Below are 15341 nucleotides of genomic sequence, written 5' to 3'. Positions count from 1 at the left end.
ATGATGACGTCAAGGCGACACTCTGGTTGTTGATACTGTCTCCATGCTGTCAGCTGCTCAGTTAGAAAGAGCGTTTCATTGTTTCCCACGTATGGGAGCTTGACATCCAGAGCCCCAGAATCGGCTTCTTCCAGCCCATTCCTTGGCCACCGTTTCTGCTCCCGGCAGCCCTCAGCCCATCCACACCACCTACCTCCGCACCTTCCTGGAGAGCAAGAGGCTTAAGAAGTCCAGTCTGTCTGTTAGGCAAGGCTTCGTCTTTAGGCAGATGAAATGTACTTACTGCCACAAAGCACAGAGGCAATGGAAGGCCTTTCCAGAAAACCAGCTTTTCTGAACTGTGCCAAGGCAGATCACATCCAGACTCTAAAAAGCTCAGCCTCGTGTTGGGCTGAAGCCATTGTGTTCGACTGCCCATGTGCTGCCTATTTTTAGAATAAGGAACAGTTTGCAGACTTCTTGGTCCTAGGGATGGAGAACAAGAGAGAATCTGTCTTTCCTTTGCTTTAAAATGTGAATCTTTCCAAGTCAAATCATTTCAGATAAACTACCCAATAGCATCTTATTACAGGTGACACCCTCTGTTTTTGTTTGTTATGAAAGCCACATATAAGGGAAGGCTTGACATCCTAGGTGTATCTTTTGCTTCTGAATCTGCTTTGGTCCTGACCCACTCCCACCCCTGCCGTCCTGGGGGCTGTGGGGAGGACGGTCCTAATTCCTGCCAGGATCCCGCAGGATCCAGCTTCCACACGAGGAAAGGTCCGTCTTGGTTTCTTCAGGTTTCTTCATTTCACAGGCAGACATTTTTCAGAAGCACCTTGCTAGATGTTTTTAATACGTCATTTTACAAGCATCCTCTCTTCTTCCACTTCTAAATAATATCTAGTTTATAAATTCACTTGTAAGAATGTACTAGAAGGAAGGACTTGGTCCTATGCAATCTGCCTGTGAACTGCAGAGGTGGTCTTCTTAATCTTGGCCTCCACCAGAGGCCAAACTTAAGTCAAGTTTATTGAGGTATAATTTACGTACAATTCCGTGAATATTGGCAAATGTGTCCAGCCATGTAACGACCACCAACGTCATGATATAAAACAGGTCCACGACCCCAGAGTTGCCTTGTGCCCTCTGTAGTCTGTCCTCTCCCTCCGCCCCCAGGCCTGGCACTCGATTCTCTGCTTTCTGTCTCTAGAGTGTCCCCTAGGTGGGATCATAGCACAGTATCGCGTAAACAGGGCGAACAGAACACGGCCTCTGTGTCTGGATCCTCCACTGAGTGCGGTGCCTTGGAGATCCATCCTCACCGTCGTGCACAGAGGATGGCTGTGGTGCTAAGTAGTATTCCATTTCCTGAATGGACCGTCGTTTGTTTATCCACTGATGGAGACTCAGGTTGTTTCCACTTTTCAGCTGAAATAAGTTGAACCACTAGGAACCGTTGCCTAAAGTTCTTCTAGTAAGTGTGTGTTTGGCTTTAGCTGCTCGGGTCTGCGTCCCCAGCAGTGATGAGACTTCAGCTTCTCCGCATCCTTTGCAGCACTGGGCGTTGCCAGTTTTCTCTGTGTGGGTGTGTCAGCCCTTCCAGCAGCCGCGGCTACACCTTCTTCTGGATTTAATTTGCCTTTCCCTAATGACCGATGGTGTTTAACCCCGTTCACATGCCTGTTTTCCATCTGTACCTCTTCTGTGTTGAAGGGTCTGTTCAGATCTTTTATGCATTTTTTCAGTCAGGTTGTTCTTTTCTTTATTATTGATTTCTGGGCACTCTTTCTATATTCTGTGTATGTGTCTTGTGACTGTTTCCCTCTCAGCGTGTGGCCTGCTTTCTATTTTAAATGGTATCTTTTGAGGATCAAATGTTTTAATCTTATCAACTTTTTGTCTCTTATGGCTTGTGATTTTCACGTCTTATCAAAGCAACCTTCGCCTAATCCAGTCGCAAAAATTCTTCTCTATGCTTTTCTTCTAGAAGTATTACAGTCTTTGCCCTTACATTTAGGTCTGTATTCCATTTTGACTGATAAATGTTTGTCTCTGGAGCCAGGTGAGGGTCAAGGATTGTTTCTTTACATATGGATGTTGTTTCCCTTATATCAACACTCGCCCTACAATCTGTGTCAGATAATTTCGGAGAGCAGGACAGCAGGATTCCCAGGAGGCCATATAATTCTTATTGAGGAATAAGTGAACTCTTTTATCTGGAGTAGCACCCAGGGCAGAGTCCTGATGGTTTGTCATATATTAGTAAGAAGCGAAGGGGAAAGGTGGCAGAGTTAGCGTCAGCTCTGTCTGTTTTGCCTGGAGCAGGCAGTTGGCCCTATTTACTGATAGTTATTATATGTGTAATATACAGTTCAATACTAACCTTCACATCATCATTAGCTTGGAAGAGGGCGTAACTTCACTCTGCCAGGTGATCAGAAACTGCTCACAAATGCTAACGATTATCCCTAAGAAAGATGACTAATTCTAAAATTTAGACGAACAAATTATTTTCCTGAATCCTAAAAAAAAGGTCCTTTCAGCCCTTTGGGCCATTTGATATGTTCTCAGATGTGTGTGCACAGCTCACGGAATGAGCTGGGACTTGGTCTGGAATCCCCTGAAGGTCACAGAGAGCCACAGCATTGGAAGGAAGGGCTGGGAGGGGAGGGGCCGCCACGGGATGGAGAGGATGTGGGTGTCTGGAGGAGCGCCCAGAGCCCATAAAAGGCGAGACAGGAAGAGTACACTTAGGAAGGAGAAGGGATTTCCTACTATTCAGATGTTGGCCAGGAAGGCATGAAAAGCTTATTCTACCAGGAAAATACTGTACCGTAGATTAAAAGTCCTGATGTGCAGTGAAGCAGGATTGATCCTTGGAAACGTTTCTCTTTGTCGTTCCCTTTTTTACTCCCTTTCCCAGTGCGGGTGTTAAGGCTAGTAAGCTGGATGGCAGCGGATACCTCCTTGGGGTTTTCTGCACGTGAGGTGTGATTTCTCGGGGCCTTGATTGGTCATATCCATCTTCTGCCTTTATTTTTGACGCGGAAGCTGCAGAGGTCTTCAGCCTGTGCACAGATCTATTTTGCCCCTTTTCTCAGAAGTGAAAATTCCAAGTTCATGAAAGCTTAGTGTCTCGGGACTTGAAGTGCATTCCCTCCACAGTAGCGGTATTTAAGCAATGTGTGCTCAAGCCCGGACTCATACTCTCAGCCCGTCCAGACTCCAGCTCCAAAACTAACCCTGGACGTCCCACGCATCCTCCAGGAGTGATGTCCAAAAGGGAGAGGCGCGTGTGCACCCCTCCATCCTAACTGTGACCAAAGTTGGTTCCTTCTTGCCATTGCACTGAAGCATGAGACCAAAAACACTTTGTTAGAAATAGTCTTCAACAAACATAAGTATTAGATTTTTCTCTGCCCAGCTCAGGAAGCCCGACCTCTCTTCTGAGATGCAACCTCACGCTTAAGAGAGTTTTCTTATGAAGACATACCTGTCTCCTTCCGTGAAAACTTCAGGAGGGGAAGGAGGGTGGGGGCGTGCAGGGATTCTCAGACTTCACTGTGCAAAGAACCCGCCTGGTATCGTGGTCAGTGCCGCCCCGGGAGGGCTGGGTGGGCCTGAGAATCTACATCTCCCGCAAGTTTCCAGGTGGCGCTGATGCAGCTCATGGACCTCGACTCGAGCAGCAAGGGTGGCGTGGAAGGTGGACTCCACCCCTGCCGAGACCTAAATGCATCAGTCATCCCTGACCCTAACCCTCCAGACCCCGCTTGTCTCCCCTCTCAAGCGGGGGCGATACCTACTTGATACACTTGTCCTGGGGGTAAAAATGAGAGAAACCATTTTTTGAACCCTTTCGTAGCGCTTCATCCCAGAAGATACAGGAGTACAGGATCCTCCCATTATCCCGTTTCCTAGGAAGTGATACATCTATATGAATCAAGTTCTCTGTGAGCGGGGGGCAGAGCCCATGGGCTTACAGCTCCTTTCCAAATGTCTGCTGGCTTTTGAGAAGTATTTTGTGGAAATACTTTTGTCAAGTATATTGCAGGAATTTTAGGAGCTTTAGAAATTTATGCAAAGACAGTTAAGCTACAGTCCTGTTCTTTCTGGGGTAATTTTTATTTTTAACATCACTTATTACAAAAAGAAAGGAAGAGATGGAAATAACTTTTCCGATCAGGACTTTTCGTCTGAGGCTGGAAGTTGGTAAGGATGATGATTAGTACAGAGGAAAATCCTTTTTGTTACTAATCATTCCAGCTGCTCTTTGCAAACACCCTAGATGCCCTGGTGGGCAGGATATCCTAGGGGAAATCTCATCCCTGATGACCAAAGCATGCATACCAGGGTCCTCAGACCTTGACATAAGGGCCCTTTTAGTCCCAGCAACGCAGGATTTGCACTGAGAGCAAGACTGAGGGACCAGTCCTGGAAGACGAGGGAGTAATTCAGATTCCCTCCAGGCTCTTCCCGGCTTTTCCCTAGAGCCGCAGCTAGAGGGGATTTTGTGAAATAGTTCATCTGTCAGAAGCTCAAGATGAGCTCTTCAGAATGATGCCATTTTCACACCCTCTAGGCTATATATATTTTTAATGGAAAATAACAAGTGTTGGTGGGAATGTAGGGGAATTTCGGACCCTCACACATTGCAGGTGGGAATGTACAACGGGGCAGCCGCTGTAGAAAACAGCCTGGCACTCTCTCCCTCAGACAGTTAAACAAAGTTACCGTGTGATCCAGCCATTCCACTCCTAAGTATAGACCCAAAAGAGCTGAAAGCAGGTGTGAGCATAGAAAGCAGGTAGTGGTGTGTACATGTTCATAGCAGCACCGTCCGCAACTAACGAACTGGTTTATCCACACAGTGGAATCTTATTCTGCCATAAACGTGGATAAAGTACCGACACGTGCTACGACACGGATGACCCTCAAAAACATTATGTTAAGAAGCCAGACACAGAAGGTCATATATCACACATATGATTCCATTCATATGAAATATCCGGAATGGGTAAATCCCATAGAAACCGAAAGCAGATGGTGGTTACCAGAGGCTGGAGGTTAGGGGGATGAGAAGGATGGTAGTGGGTATGGGATTTCCTTTGGGGTGATGAAAGTATTTTGGAGCTCGATAGAGGTGACAGAGAGAGGACATTGTGAATATACCTGAAGCCACTTTAAAATGGGTAGCTTTGTGGTATGGGAATTTCACCTCCATAAAAAGAAAACAGTGAGAGCATGTTCCAGAAAAGGAAAGGCTAGAGTTTTATTCCCAAAGTCAGACTTCCCATCCGAGAAACAAAAGTTAAAGAGAAGTTTACTGACAATGGGAGGAAAATGAGACCATGATGTCATTAGTCACTCTCCCCATCAAAGGGAATCAGGAAACGTTAATGAACTCGAGACAAGGTGAGGCTTTTCCTCACTAAGACGCACGTGTCCCATTTGGGTTAATGGGAGACGGTCCCTCTAGTTGGCGCTAGACAGTCATCCCCTGGAAGAGATGTACATTATGGGCAATAAAAATGACGGTACTAATGAGGAACATTTTATCCCCCAAAGGTTGCTCCCTGTAAGCACGAACCAACTAGGGGCCTCCGATGGTTAGGGGAATTCTGAGGCGTAGAGGCCTGGTCTGCAGTCACAGACAAAACAGAAATGAGCACAGCTGAGGAAGAGCCATAAAAATCTGAATCAGGGCTTCCCTGGAGGCGCAGTGGTTGAGAGTCTGCCTGCCGATGCGGGGGACGCGGGTTCGTGCCCCGGTCCGGGAAGATCCCACATGCCGCGAGCGGCTGGGCCCGTGAGCCATGGCCGCTGAGCCTGTGCGTCCGGAGCCTGTGCTCCACGACGGGAGAGGCCACAGCAGCGAGAGGCCCGCGTACTGCAAAAAAAAAAAAAGCATGTTTGTCCCCAAACTTCCAACAAATGTATCATGCCAAGACCTTAGAAAAGGATGAGCCTGGGATGTCATGTGTCCAAGGTCAGGGCTACCCGTCTTGTACCACAATCCTCCTAACCACTTTTTTCACGTTCTCCAAAGATTCAAATACGCTGGCTTTGCCGTGACACACGATGCGTGTGGTCAGGCTACCCCAGGGGAGCATCTGCTGGTTTCTGCACAGACTGGCCTCTCTGGAACTCGTGCGGGGAGAGCAGAGAATCTACCATCCCTAAAACGCTGACCTGGCCCTGAGGGAGCCCCAGTCTCCCCTTTGTCTGAGGAGGCCGGGGGCCCAAGCTTTGGGGCAGGTCTAAGCCATCTAGCGGGATCGTAACCTCCATCTGTATCCTCCACCCCGAAGACACCTCTTTACTGCTCCCTTCATGCCTGGGGTCCAACATCTAAAGGGAGGGGCAACAGGGTCTCCCCACGCGCTTCCCTCCGATTCTGTCTGTGACATGAAGGCCGCACCTCGTGCCGCATCTGAAATTACTCCCTGTCAGTGGTGTGTGATGTTAAGCACAGATTATAAACATTCTGCAAAGACAGACAAACGTCTTAGCTGCACAGTTTATATAAGAAAGGTTCTTTACAGGCAATGAAAGAGAAGACTAGAAATACTGACTCAGAAGCCCCTTAATCTAAAGACAAGACCAGGATTTGAAGTGTGAGAGCAGATGGGCCTGGCAGAGAAGGGCTCTGTGATGAATAAACAGCACCCACGCGTTTAAGGAGGAGTCGAGCCAGAGTCACTTGGTTGGGGATTTTTTTTAAATTGGGGCTAACCTGGGAGGTTCATTCAAATATAACAGTATTGCATAAGCACAGGAGATTTTTATGGTCGTGAAACTGTTCTTTATGATACTGTTATTTTGGATACACACCATTCTACTGTCATCAAAATCCATGAAATGTACAATACAAAAATTGTACCCTATTACGAATCTTGGACTTCAGTTAATCACATATTGGTTCATCAGCTGTGATCAATTTACCACACGAATGCAAGTTGTCAATAATAGAGGAAACTGTGAGGGAGTGGGGGGCAGTTGGAGGAGCAGAGGGGTATTTGGGAACTCTGCAGTGTCTGCTTAATTTTTCTGTAAACCTAAAACTGCTCTAAAAAAATAAAGTCAATTAATTTAACAAAAAATATTAATATAGAACTAATGCATCAATGAGTTCCAATAATAAGAGAGCTAGGTCCCCCTTTTTAATCTTTTTATTTTGATTGTGGCAAAACACGCGTCACATAAAATTTACCATCTTCATCATTTTTGTACAGTTTGATGGCATTAAGCGTGTTCACATTTTGTGCAAACATTATCACCATCGTCTCCAGAACTTTTCATCTTTCAAAACTGAAACTCTGTCCCAATAAAACTCTAACTGCCCTTTCCCCTCCCCCAGCCCCTAGTCGCCTGTACTGTACTTTCTTCTCTATGAATGTGACTCCTCTAGGGACCTCATGTTGGTGGAATCAGACAGGATTTGTCCCTTTGTGGCTCATTTCACTCAGTGTAATGTCCTCAGGGTTCATCCGTGTTGTAGCCTGTGTCAGAATTTCCCTCCTTTTTTTTTTGTTTTTTTTTTTTTGCGATACGCGGGCCTCTCACTGTTGTGGCCTCTCCCGTTGCGGAGCACAGGCTCCAGACACACAGGCTCAGCGGCCATGGCTCATGGGCCCAGCCGCTCTGCGGCATGTGGGATCCTCCTAGACCGGGGCACGAACCCACGTCCCCTGTATCGGCAGGCGGACTCCCAACCACTGCGCCACCAGGGAAGCCCTCCCTCCTTTTTAAAGGGAATAATGGTCCATTGTGTGGATAGAGCACATTGTGTTTGTCCATCATCCGTCAGTGGATACTGTGCTTCCACCTTTTGGCAATTGTGGGAAATGCTGCAGTGAACGTGGGTGTAGAGTGATCTGTTCAAGTCTTTGCTGTCGATTCTTTTGAGTGCTATCCCAGAAGCGGAATTGCTGGGTCACAAGGTAATTCTGTTTAATTTTTTGAGGAACCACCCTGCTCTTTTCCACAATGACCACACGACTTACATTCCCGCCAACAGAGCACAAGGGTTCCAATTTCTCCACATCCTGGCCAACATGTAATTTTGTCTTTTCTTTTTTTAGAATAATAGCCACCCTGATGGATACGGACGTACATTTTATATATTTCAGAAACCTTTTTTTTTTCTCTCTGTGCGTGCATGCACGCACACTGTGTGTGTGTGTGTGTGTGTGTGTGTGTGTGTGTGTGTGTGTGTGTGTGTGAACAGAAGGAGAGATTCTCTGATCACATAAACATTCAGGGACCACTTTGATAGCTGGATGCCAGCTCCATGTCCGTACCTATTGGATGCATTATACTGAGATGGAGAGAAAATCTTAGAAATTTGATTGGCACTCTCTTTCATACTGAAAGGACTTTTTTTTTAAAGCCAAGTAAGTTTATTCTTTCATCCCAACCCAATATTAGCATTTCACCATAACATCGCTGTAGTAATTTAGGATCATTTTTCCCTCACACTTAATGTTTTTCCCTTTGAATTCTATGGTTTCTCTGTTAGCCGGGAATCGCTTTGTGGTTCTTGTGGCAGAAGGTGGTGGTTTACATGTAATGTTCTCTGAAGATTATAGCTCTTCAAGAATGAAGAGCGTAGCTTCGAAAGCAACATGGTTGAAAATGCTCGTGCACGGTTATGAATTGTGGAAACTGAACGTGTGTTGTTTCTACAGGGCCAGCCAGGGCCAGTGGGCCCACAGGGATACACCGGGCCCCCCGGCTTACAAGGGTTCCCAGGACTGCAAGGCCGCAAAGGTGACAAGGGTGATAGGGGGGCTCCCGGCATCACAGGACCGAAGGGAGACGTGGTACGTACAGTAACTGTCGGTATTTCTCTCGCTGTTTGAAGGGTGGAGGTGTCTTGGCCATCATTAAGTCTGTTTGCCTTCTTTACAGGGAGCCAGAGGCGTTTCTGGATTTCCTGGTGCCGACGGAATTCCCGTAAGTTTTTCATAAGATTAGAATTTTAAAACACTGTACACGTGCAAAACAATACGTTTATGACTTACAGACACATGTCTCGCTAGTCCCCCTTTCTTGTTTATAACAAAAAACTTATGGGGCTACATGTGCGTATTTTTTTCTCGTGGAATCCAGTCAAATATTGGACAGATGGTTTGCTTTGTAAACGTCCTTCTGGACTTGGCTTCAGAATTGAGGCTACTTTGCTAAAACTGGACACTGTTTTGTAGTAAAAAGCTGCAGTGTTGCACAGACGTGCTATAAAAAGCCAGTCTGAACATTTTGTTTGAACTCCAGAACCACCTGAATATAAAGTAGTCCAGCCAAGAGCGGGGCTGTCCTGAAGCTTGTGCTTGGTAGTTACCGCACATAAATGAGAAGACGAAAGGCATGCTTTGTCCATGAGAAAATCTCAAAACGCAATCAAATGTGTTTTTCTAACCTAGTTTACTTTACTTCTTGTGGCATAAGAAAATAAACAAAGCAGCCTGACTCACAGCCTTCTTCACGGGACCCAGGAGCAGATTTCCCAGGGCTGGCTTCCTGCAGATCCCAGCCTCCGGGATAAATGTGTTTATTGCACTTTTAGACCTGCCCATCCCTCTAACCGCTGAAGTTTAAGGACATCTGCCACTGGAACTTCACACACGCAGATGTCTGTGCCCTTAACCCTACACACATGTTGTCTATCACCGTGCTTGTACACGCATGCACGCGCGCATGCGCGCGCGCGCACACACACACACACACACACAGAGGGAGAGAATCCTCAACCCCCCAGGCTATACAAGTGGGACTGCTCCATCGCAGGAGAAAAGGGAGAGGGCACGAGTGGACAGCAGTCACAGGGGATTCATGCTTTTCCTTCAGATCTTTAGCTCCACCTTCAAGGAGGCTTTTGCAGCAGAAGGCAGAGCTAAGGAAAGGAAGCCACACTTGCCAAGACGTGAGACCTACATGGCTGGTGATCCTCTGTGTCACCTCAGTGAGGCCTCGAACAGACACATCAGTGACAACACACAGCTGTGAGCAAATCAGGAAATAACTCTCACATGAGTCAGAATCTTGAGAAATTGGCAGAGTTGAAGAATCCGCAGATTTCAAGGGTTAAACAAATAACAAAAGTATTTCCCTACCAACTGCCTCAAAGGAAATCGCCCGTTTTTAACCTACTTTTTTGGACTCTTTGGATCATTCCTCAGTGTGGTCTCTTCTGGAAGTAGAAGTCCGAGCTTTAGATGGAGTGACATTATGGGAAAATAGTGTAACTGATCTGTATCATGTTTTCATTCGTTTTTCCACTTCATACTCATTTAATATCAGAAGCAAATATTTCGCAAATTAGGGAGGAAATAGTCATCATACGGAGGGGTGATCATGGTGTACCGATAACGGGTCATTTTCTACAGAATGTCAGCACTGCTAAAAACAGTCTCTTTAACTGCCGAAGTCTGATAGATGCTCCACAGTAAGTTAATGTAAATGCCACTTTCGGTATGTAAGCACCTAATGGATGCAGAGTTTGAAGGACCTGACAGTTTTAGCTGTTTAGAAGTCGAATATAGAAAGTGATGTGCAGTAAATCTAAGAATTGTATCATAAATTCTTAGGTCCAGAAATGGACCTAATTAGATGTTGAACACAAGAGGGACATTTAGCTCAACAGAATTGAAATTTTTCTTTGAAGGACAATTTCAAACTAAGACCAGGTTGGCATGCAATTTCAAATGACTTAGATCGATTCTAAGCGTGTCAGAAAGACCAACAGCAGACGGGTCATTCAGGAGGAGAGTAAGGGACTCGGTGGTACGTTTTAATGAAGGCATCATGGAATCCTAACCGTCGTGAGGAGAACACCTGCAGAGCTTGATTTCTGAATTTGAAGGTCAGCTTCTAGAGGTCCCTAAAAACGAGGCCTTTATGTCGAAGACCAAAATGCTGCTGGCTCTCCAATACCAGAGAGATTGTATCTCGTGATGTACAGGGACAATCAGGGTTTCTCTGACCCACCAGAGGGTTGACTGAAAAGCCTACTGGATCTCTTATCTGACGGCACCAGTGAAAGCAATGGCTCTGAACATCGGAAGCAAAGAAATGTGCAAACAAAAGAAAAATTCTGTTTCTCTTATTGTATTTCTTAATATCATTCAGGGTACAGGCACTCTGTGTAGGGCTTGTTCATTTCCTTTGAAACCTTCCAGATTTCTCAAGGTAAACCTAAAAGACAGCCCACTGGCCTCAAAAATCACTCTGGAATATATATTTGGTCTATTGTCAAGAAAACCAAAATTTTAAAGAAATTGTACAATAAGAAATCATATATCTAAACATCTGTCGTGTAAAGAAACAGCAAAACAGGCTCTGGTCTCGTAGTCCATAAACTGTAGATTATTAACCTGACCCCTCCATGTCTCCAGAACCAGATTCACGCGGTTGAGACGCCCAGAGACCTAGCCTGACCCCGAGTTACACGAAAGACACATGTGATCGCATTGCCTTCCTTCCCCCACCCGGCATCCCAGAACACCTGACTTGCTTTCTATTCGTGTTTAAAATCTAAAAAGTCCTGTTCCTGAAGACGACAATAAGTCAATTGACTTATTGAAGAAAGTCAGTAAGGAAATCAGCTCTTCTACCTGCCGCTAAGTCACTGATGAGATCCCTCTGCAGGTGTGACTCTCACCCGTTTAGGACGTGGGTCTGTACAGCTCCATCTAGAATTCGGTTGGGCACAGCTGACCCTTGCTATCCCCGAGCAGCATCTGCTTCTAGAGTGTTTTCTAGAATTTTTCAGCCTACCCTTTTCTGTTCCTGCTAAAACAGCCCTCCCTGTCGCCCAAGGAAGCAAAGCAGCAGAAACCCCAAGACGGTTGACATCTTACCAAACCCCGTGGGAAACAGAACTGTGTTGTGCAGGCCCCTCTGCCACTTAGAAGGACACCTGAGTGCCCTTGATGACTTAGTTTTTCATTCATTCATTGGTTCATTTTGACTTGTCTTGGCGCTTGGATTCATGCCAGGGACATCTCTTCTGAGAAGATTTTAAGCTGTTTCGTCACAGTTACATGAAAACTAGACCCCTGCGGGCTGAGGACTCACTCGCTTCTCTGTTTCCAGGGACATCCTGGCCAGGGCGGGCCCAGAGGACCGCCTGGCTACGACGGCTGCAACGGGACAGTGGGTGACGCAGGCTATCCGGGACCCAGCGGCCCTGGCGGCTTCCTCGGCCCCCGTGTGAGTATGGGAACCGCTTGGGCTGTTCCACGGGTCGGCTCTGGAATCTGTGTGGTGGAAATGTGTGAAAGGTCTTGCTTTCAGGAGGCCCTGAGAGGATGCCTTTGAGAAGTTGTCTTAGCAAAGCTCTCTGAAGAGGGTGAGCTGCCTTCTGCTCCCAGGACAGTGATGGGAGGCGGGAGCACATGCCAGGCCTGGCTTTACACCCCGGGAAGCCGTGGCTCCCCACTCTTGGTTAGCGGTCAGGGTAAAGCACACCTCCCCTGCTGAGGTTGGCTTGAGGATACCTAGGCGTGCTGTTCCTGCATTCACATAACTCCATGTTCCCATTCATTCTTTTTTTTTTTTTTTTTTTTTTTGCGGTACACAGGCCTCTCACTGCTGTGGCCTCTCCCGTTGCGGAGCACAGGCTCCGGACGCGCAGGCTCAGCGGCCATGGCTCACGGGCCCAGCCGCTCCGCGGCATGTGGGATCCTCCCGGACCGGGGCACGAACCCGCGTCCCCTGCATCGGCAGGCGGACTCTCAACCACTGCGCCACCAGGGAAGCCCATGATTCATTCTTTAAGCCTTAGGTAGAAAGTAATGAGTTTGGCTTATGTGGTTCACTCCTGCAGCCTCCTAAGTGTTTCTTCCTTTCCTCCCGTGCTCCGATTCAAATAACAGTGAATAACAGTGGAATCGTGGAACTAAAATTTTAAAAAGCTTAAATCTGGACAAAACTCTCTATTAGTCATCATCTTTATTAGATTCTAACATCCTTTGTGACGTGAAAGAACAATGATGTTCTCCGGGATATACAAGATAGACTTTATTTTTCGTAATGGAAGAACTTCCATATAATGATCTATTTCGTGGCTTCATTTAATTTCTAGGGTCTTTGCAAAGAATCTTGAAATATTTTTCGGCATTCTATTGCTACCTCTTTACCACCAGTATATTGCAAATTCAGGGTTAAACTAACATTTTTTGGCAAAACTTTTTATTTAAAAACAACATTTTTAGGTGAGGGCAGGGCAGCCATTACCCCCTTCGTTGCGTTCCGCCGAGGCTGCTGGATTTCTGGTCCCGCTCACACCGCCGCCTTCCACTTCCTCCACTGGCTGCTGCTTTTTCATGTGATTCAACTTTTCCATAAGCTACATTGCATTCTATTCTATTCTAATATCATAGCTTTCATTACCAATAAACATAGCCATCACTTTGAAATATTGATTTTATATGTAGGTGTTAAAACACGTGTATATGTGTATGTACGTACTCACACATCGTGTATATTTGACACAATTCCCTTTTTAAAGGATGACCCAGTATCTCTCCCACAAATGGTGCTTCAGCGTGAATGTGTTGATATTTTAGTACATAAATGCCAAAGAAGACACAGAATAGTATTTTTACAAAGAAAAGGAACAGGGTGGTAGAGGAAAGGATTTGTTTACTGAAACTTCACGTGGGTTTCTGAAAATAATTTAAATCCTATAAAGTATTTCCATTTTAACTGTAAGAAAGATGCTATTGGGTAAAAATGAAAGTAAAACTCTCACCCTTGTGGTTAAGGTAGAGATTGGTGTTCAGAATAACCGGAATTGGCCGTGAGAAGAGCTAGACATTGCCTATAAAAGGCAACATGTAGGGGCTTCCCAGGTGGCGCAGTGGTTGAGAGTCCGCCTGCCGATGCAGGGGACATGGGTTCGTGCCCCGGTCCGGGAGGATCCCACGTGCCGCAGAGCGGCGTATCGCCAAAAAAAGAAAAGGCAACACGTGATCATCCAAATAACAGTTGTTGCACTGAATGCTAATGGACTGTTTTCTTCGTTTTTCTTCCTATGATCTATGTGCTAATTTAGGGGCCCCAAGGACCCAAAGGGCAGAAAGGCGAGCCCTACGCTCTGTCTAGTGAGGACCGCGACAGATACAGGGTAAGTCGGTAGAGGTGGGGCGTGAGCAAGCACCACAGCTTAAATTCGCGATTAACAAAGTTCATTTCCAAGTGAACTCTGGAGTGGAGGGATGCAGAGAGGGATGGAATAGCCCAGAATCACAACTGATTTGAAATTCTCTTACTGCCCTCCAGGCTGTTTTCAACCTTACACTAACTGTGGGCACACTCGTCCCCCATTCACAACACCCCAGATATCTGGGTGATTAACATCACCAAGTCCTGAGACGGCAGATACACTTTATATACTTATTTTCAACATTGCAATAAAATGTCACTAAACCTACAGATGCCTAAAAGCTAAAATTCTAAAAACTATTTCTCATTTAGGGGGAAGCTGGAGTGCCCGGACTGGTCGGTTTCCAGGTAAGCGTTCTTTTTATTAGAGAAGAGACGAAGCGAAAGTTGAAGAACTCCGGACTCCGTGCCCCAGTCGGCCTCTGCTAACAGCCTTCTCTGGTTGCTTGTCCTCAGGGGCCTCCCGGCCGCCCTGGGCCTGTGGGACAGATGGGTCCGGTTGGAGCTCCAGGAAGAGCAGTAAGTACCAGGCTCGTGTGCTCGCCCTTGAGGTTGTCAAGCATCCTCTAGAGATGCGGCTCCTTCAACTGCAGACGCTGGTGAAAGCCTCACGATACAACCTGATGCTTGTGGTCGCCAAGACCAGACAGGTCGTCCTTTGTACACGTTGCTGACATCAAGGTTGAAGAATGAGAACTGAAAATATGTGGTCATCAGATCACTGCCAACTAGGTCAAATTTTGACCCGGTGCTGGCTGGGCGCCCTTGCAGTCACTCACGAGCTCTCCCAGCACCACACCTGACCAGCTGACGGGGGCCTGTCATCCCTGGCAAAGCAGACCAGAGTCCAATAGGTCGATAAGGAAGAAATGGGCTCTGCTGGACATGGCCATTAGAAGCAGGGCCATCACACCTGGCATGGCCATTAGAGCAGGTGTACCACACCTGGCATCGCCATTAGAAACAGGGGTGCCACACCTGGCATGGCCATTAGAGCAGGTGCGCTGCACCTGGGCAGAGCCATCATAATAGGTGAGACATTGGACACCAATTAACAAAGTGGCCCCTGTGCCCCACCTGAGTGGTGGTCTACAGGTGTCCCCTCCTCCTGCCAATCAAATAATAGAGTAAAGTGCGACAGGACACATCCCTGGGTGAAGGAGGGCCTGCTTCGAGGAGGGGAGGGG

General features: G+C 46.7%; 1 protein-coding gene across 4 annotated transcripts in view; it reads left to right on the top strand.

Moving 5' to 3' along the window:
- COL4A2 (collagen type IV alpha 2 chain) overlaps nt 1-15341 on the top strand; it is a 177084-nt gene that overhangs the window by 106006 nt on the left and 55737 nt on the right. For all 4 annotated transcript variants that reach the window (XM_082675330.1, XM_082675327.1, XM_082675328.1 and 1 more), the window contains 6 exons: nt 8676-8810; nt 8899-8943; nt 12082-12198; nt 14045-14116; nt 14467-14502; nt 14611-14673. In XM_082675330.1, coding sequence (XP_082531456.1) covers nt 8676-8810; nt 8899-8943; nt 12082-12198; nt 14045-14116; nt 14467-14502; nt 14611-14673 — 468 coding nt within the window. The remainder of the gene's footprint in view (nt 1-8675; nt 8811-8898; nt 8944-12081; nt 12199-14044; nt 14117-14466; nt 14503-14610; nt 14674-15341) is intronic.

Source organism: Grampus griseus (genome assembly GCF_964374135.1).
Source record: "Grampus griseus genome assembly, chromosome: 18".
Lineage (NCBI taxonomy): Eukaryota > Metazoa > Chordata > Mammalia > Artiodactyla > Delphinidae > Grampus > Grampus griseus.
This window is presented reverse-complemented; position numbering and strand designations above follow the sequence as displayed.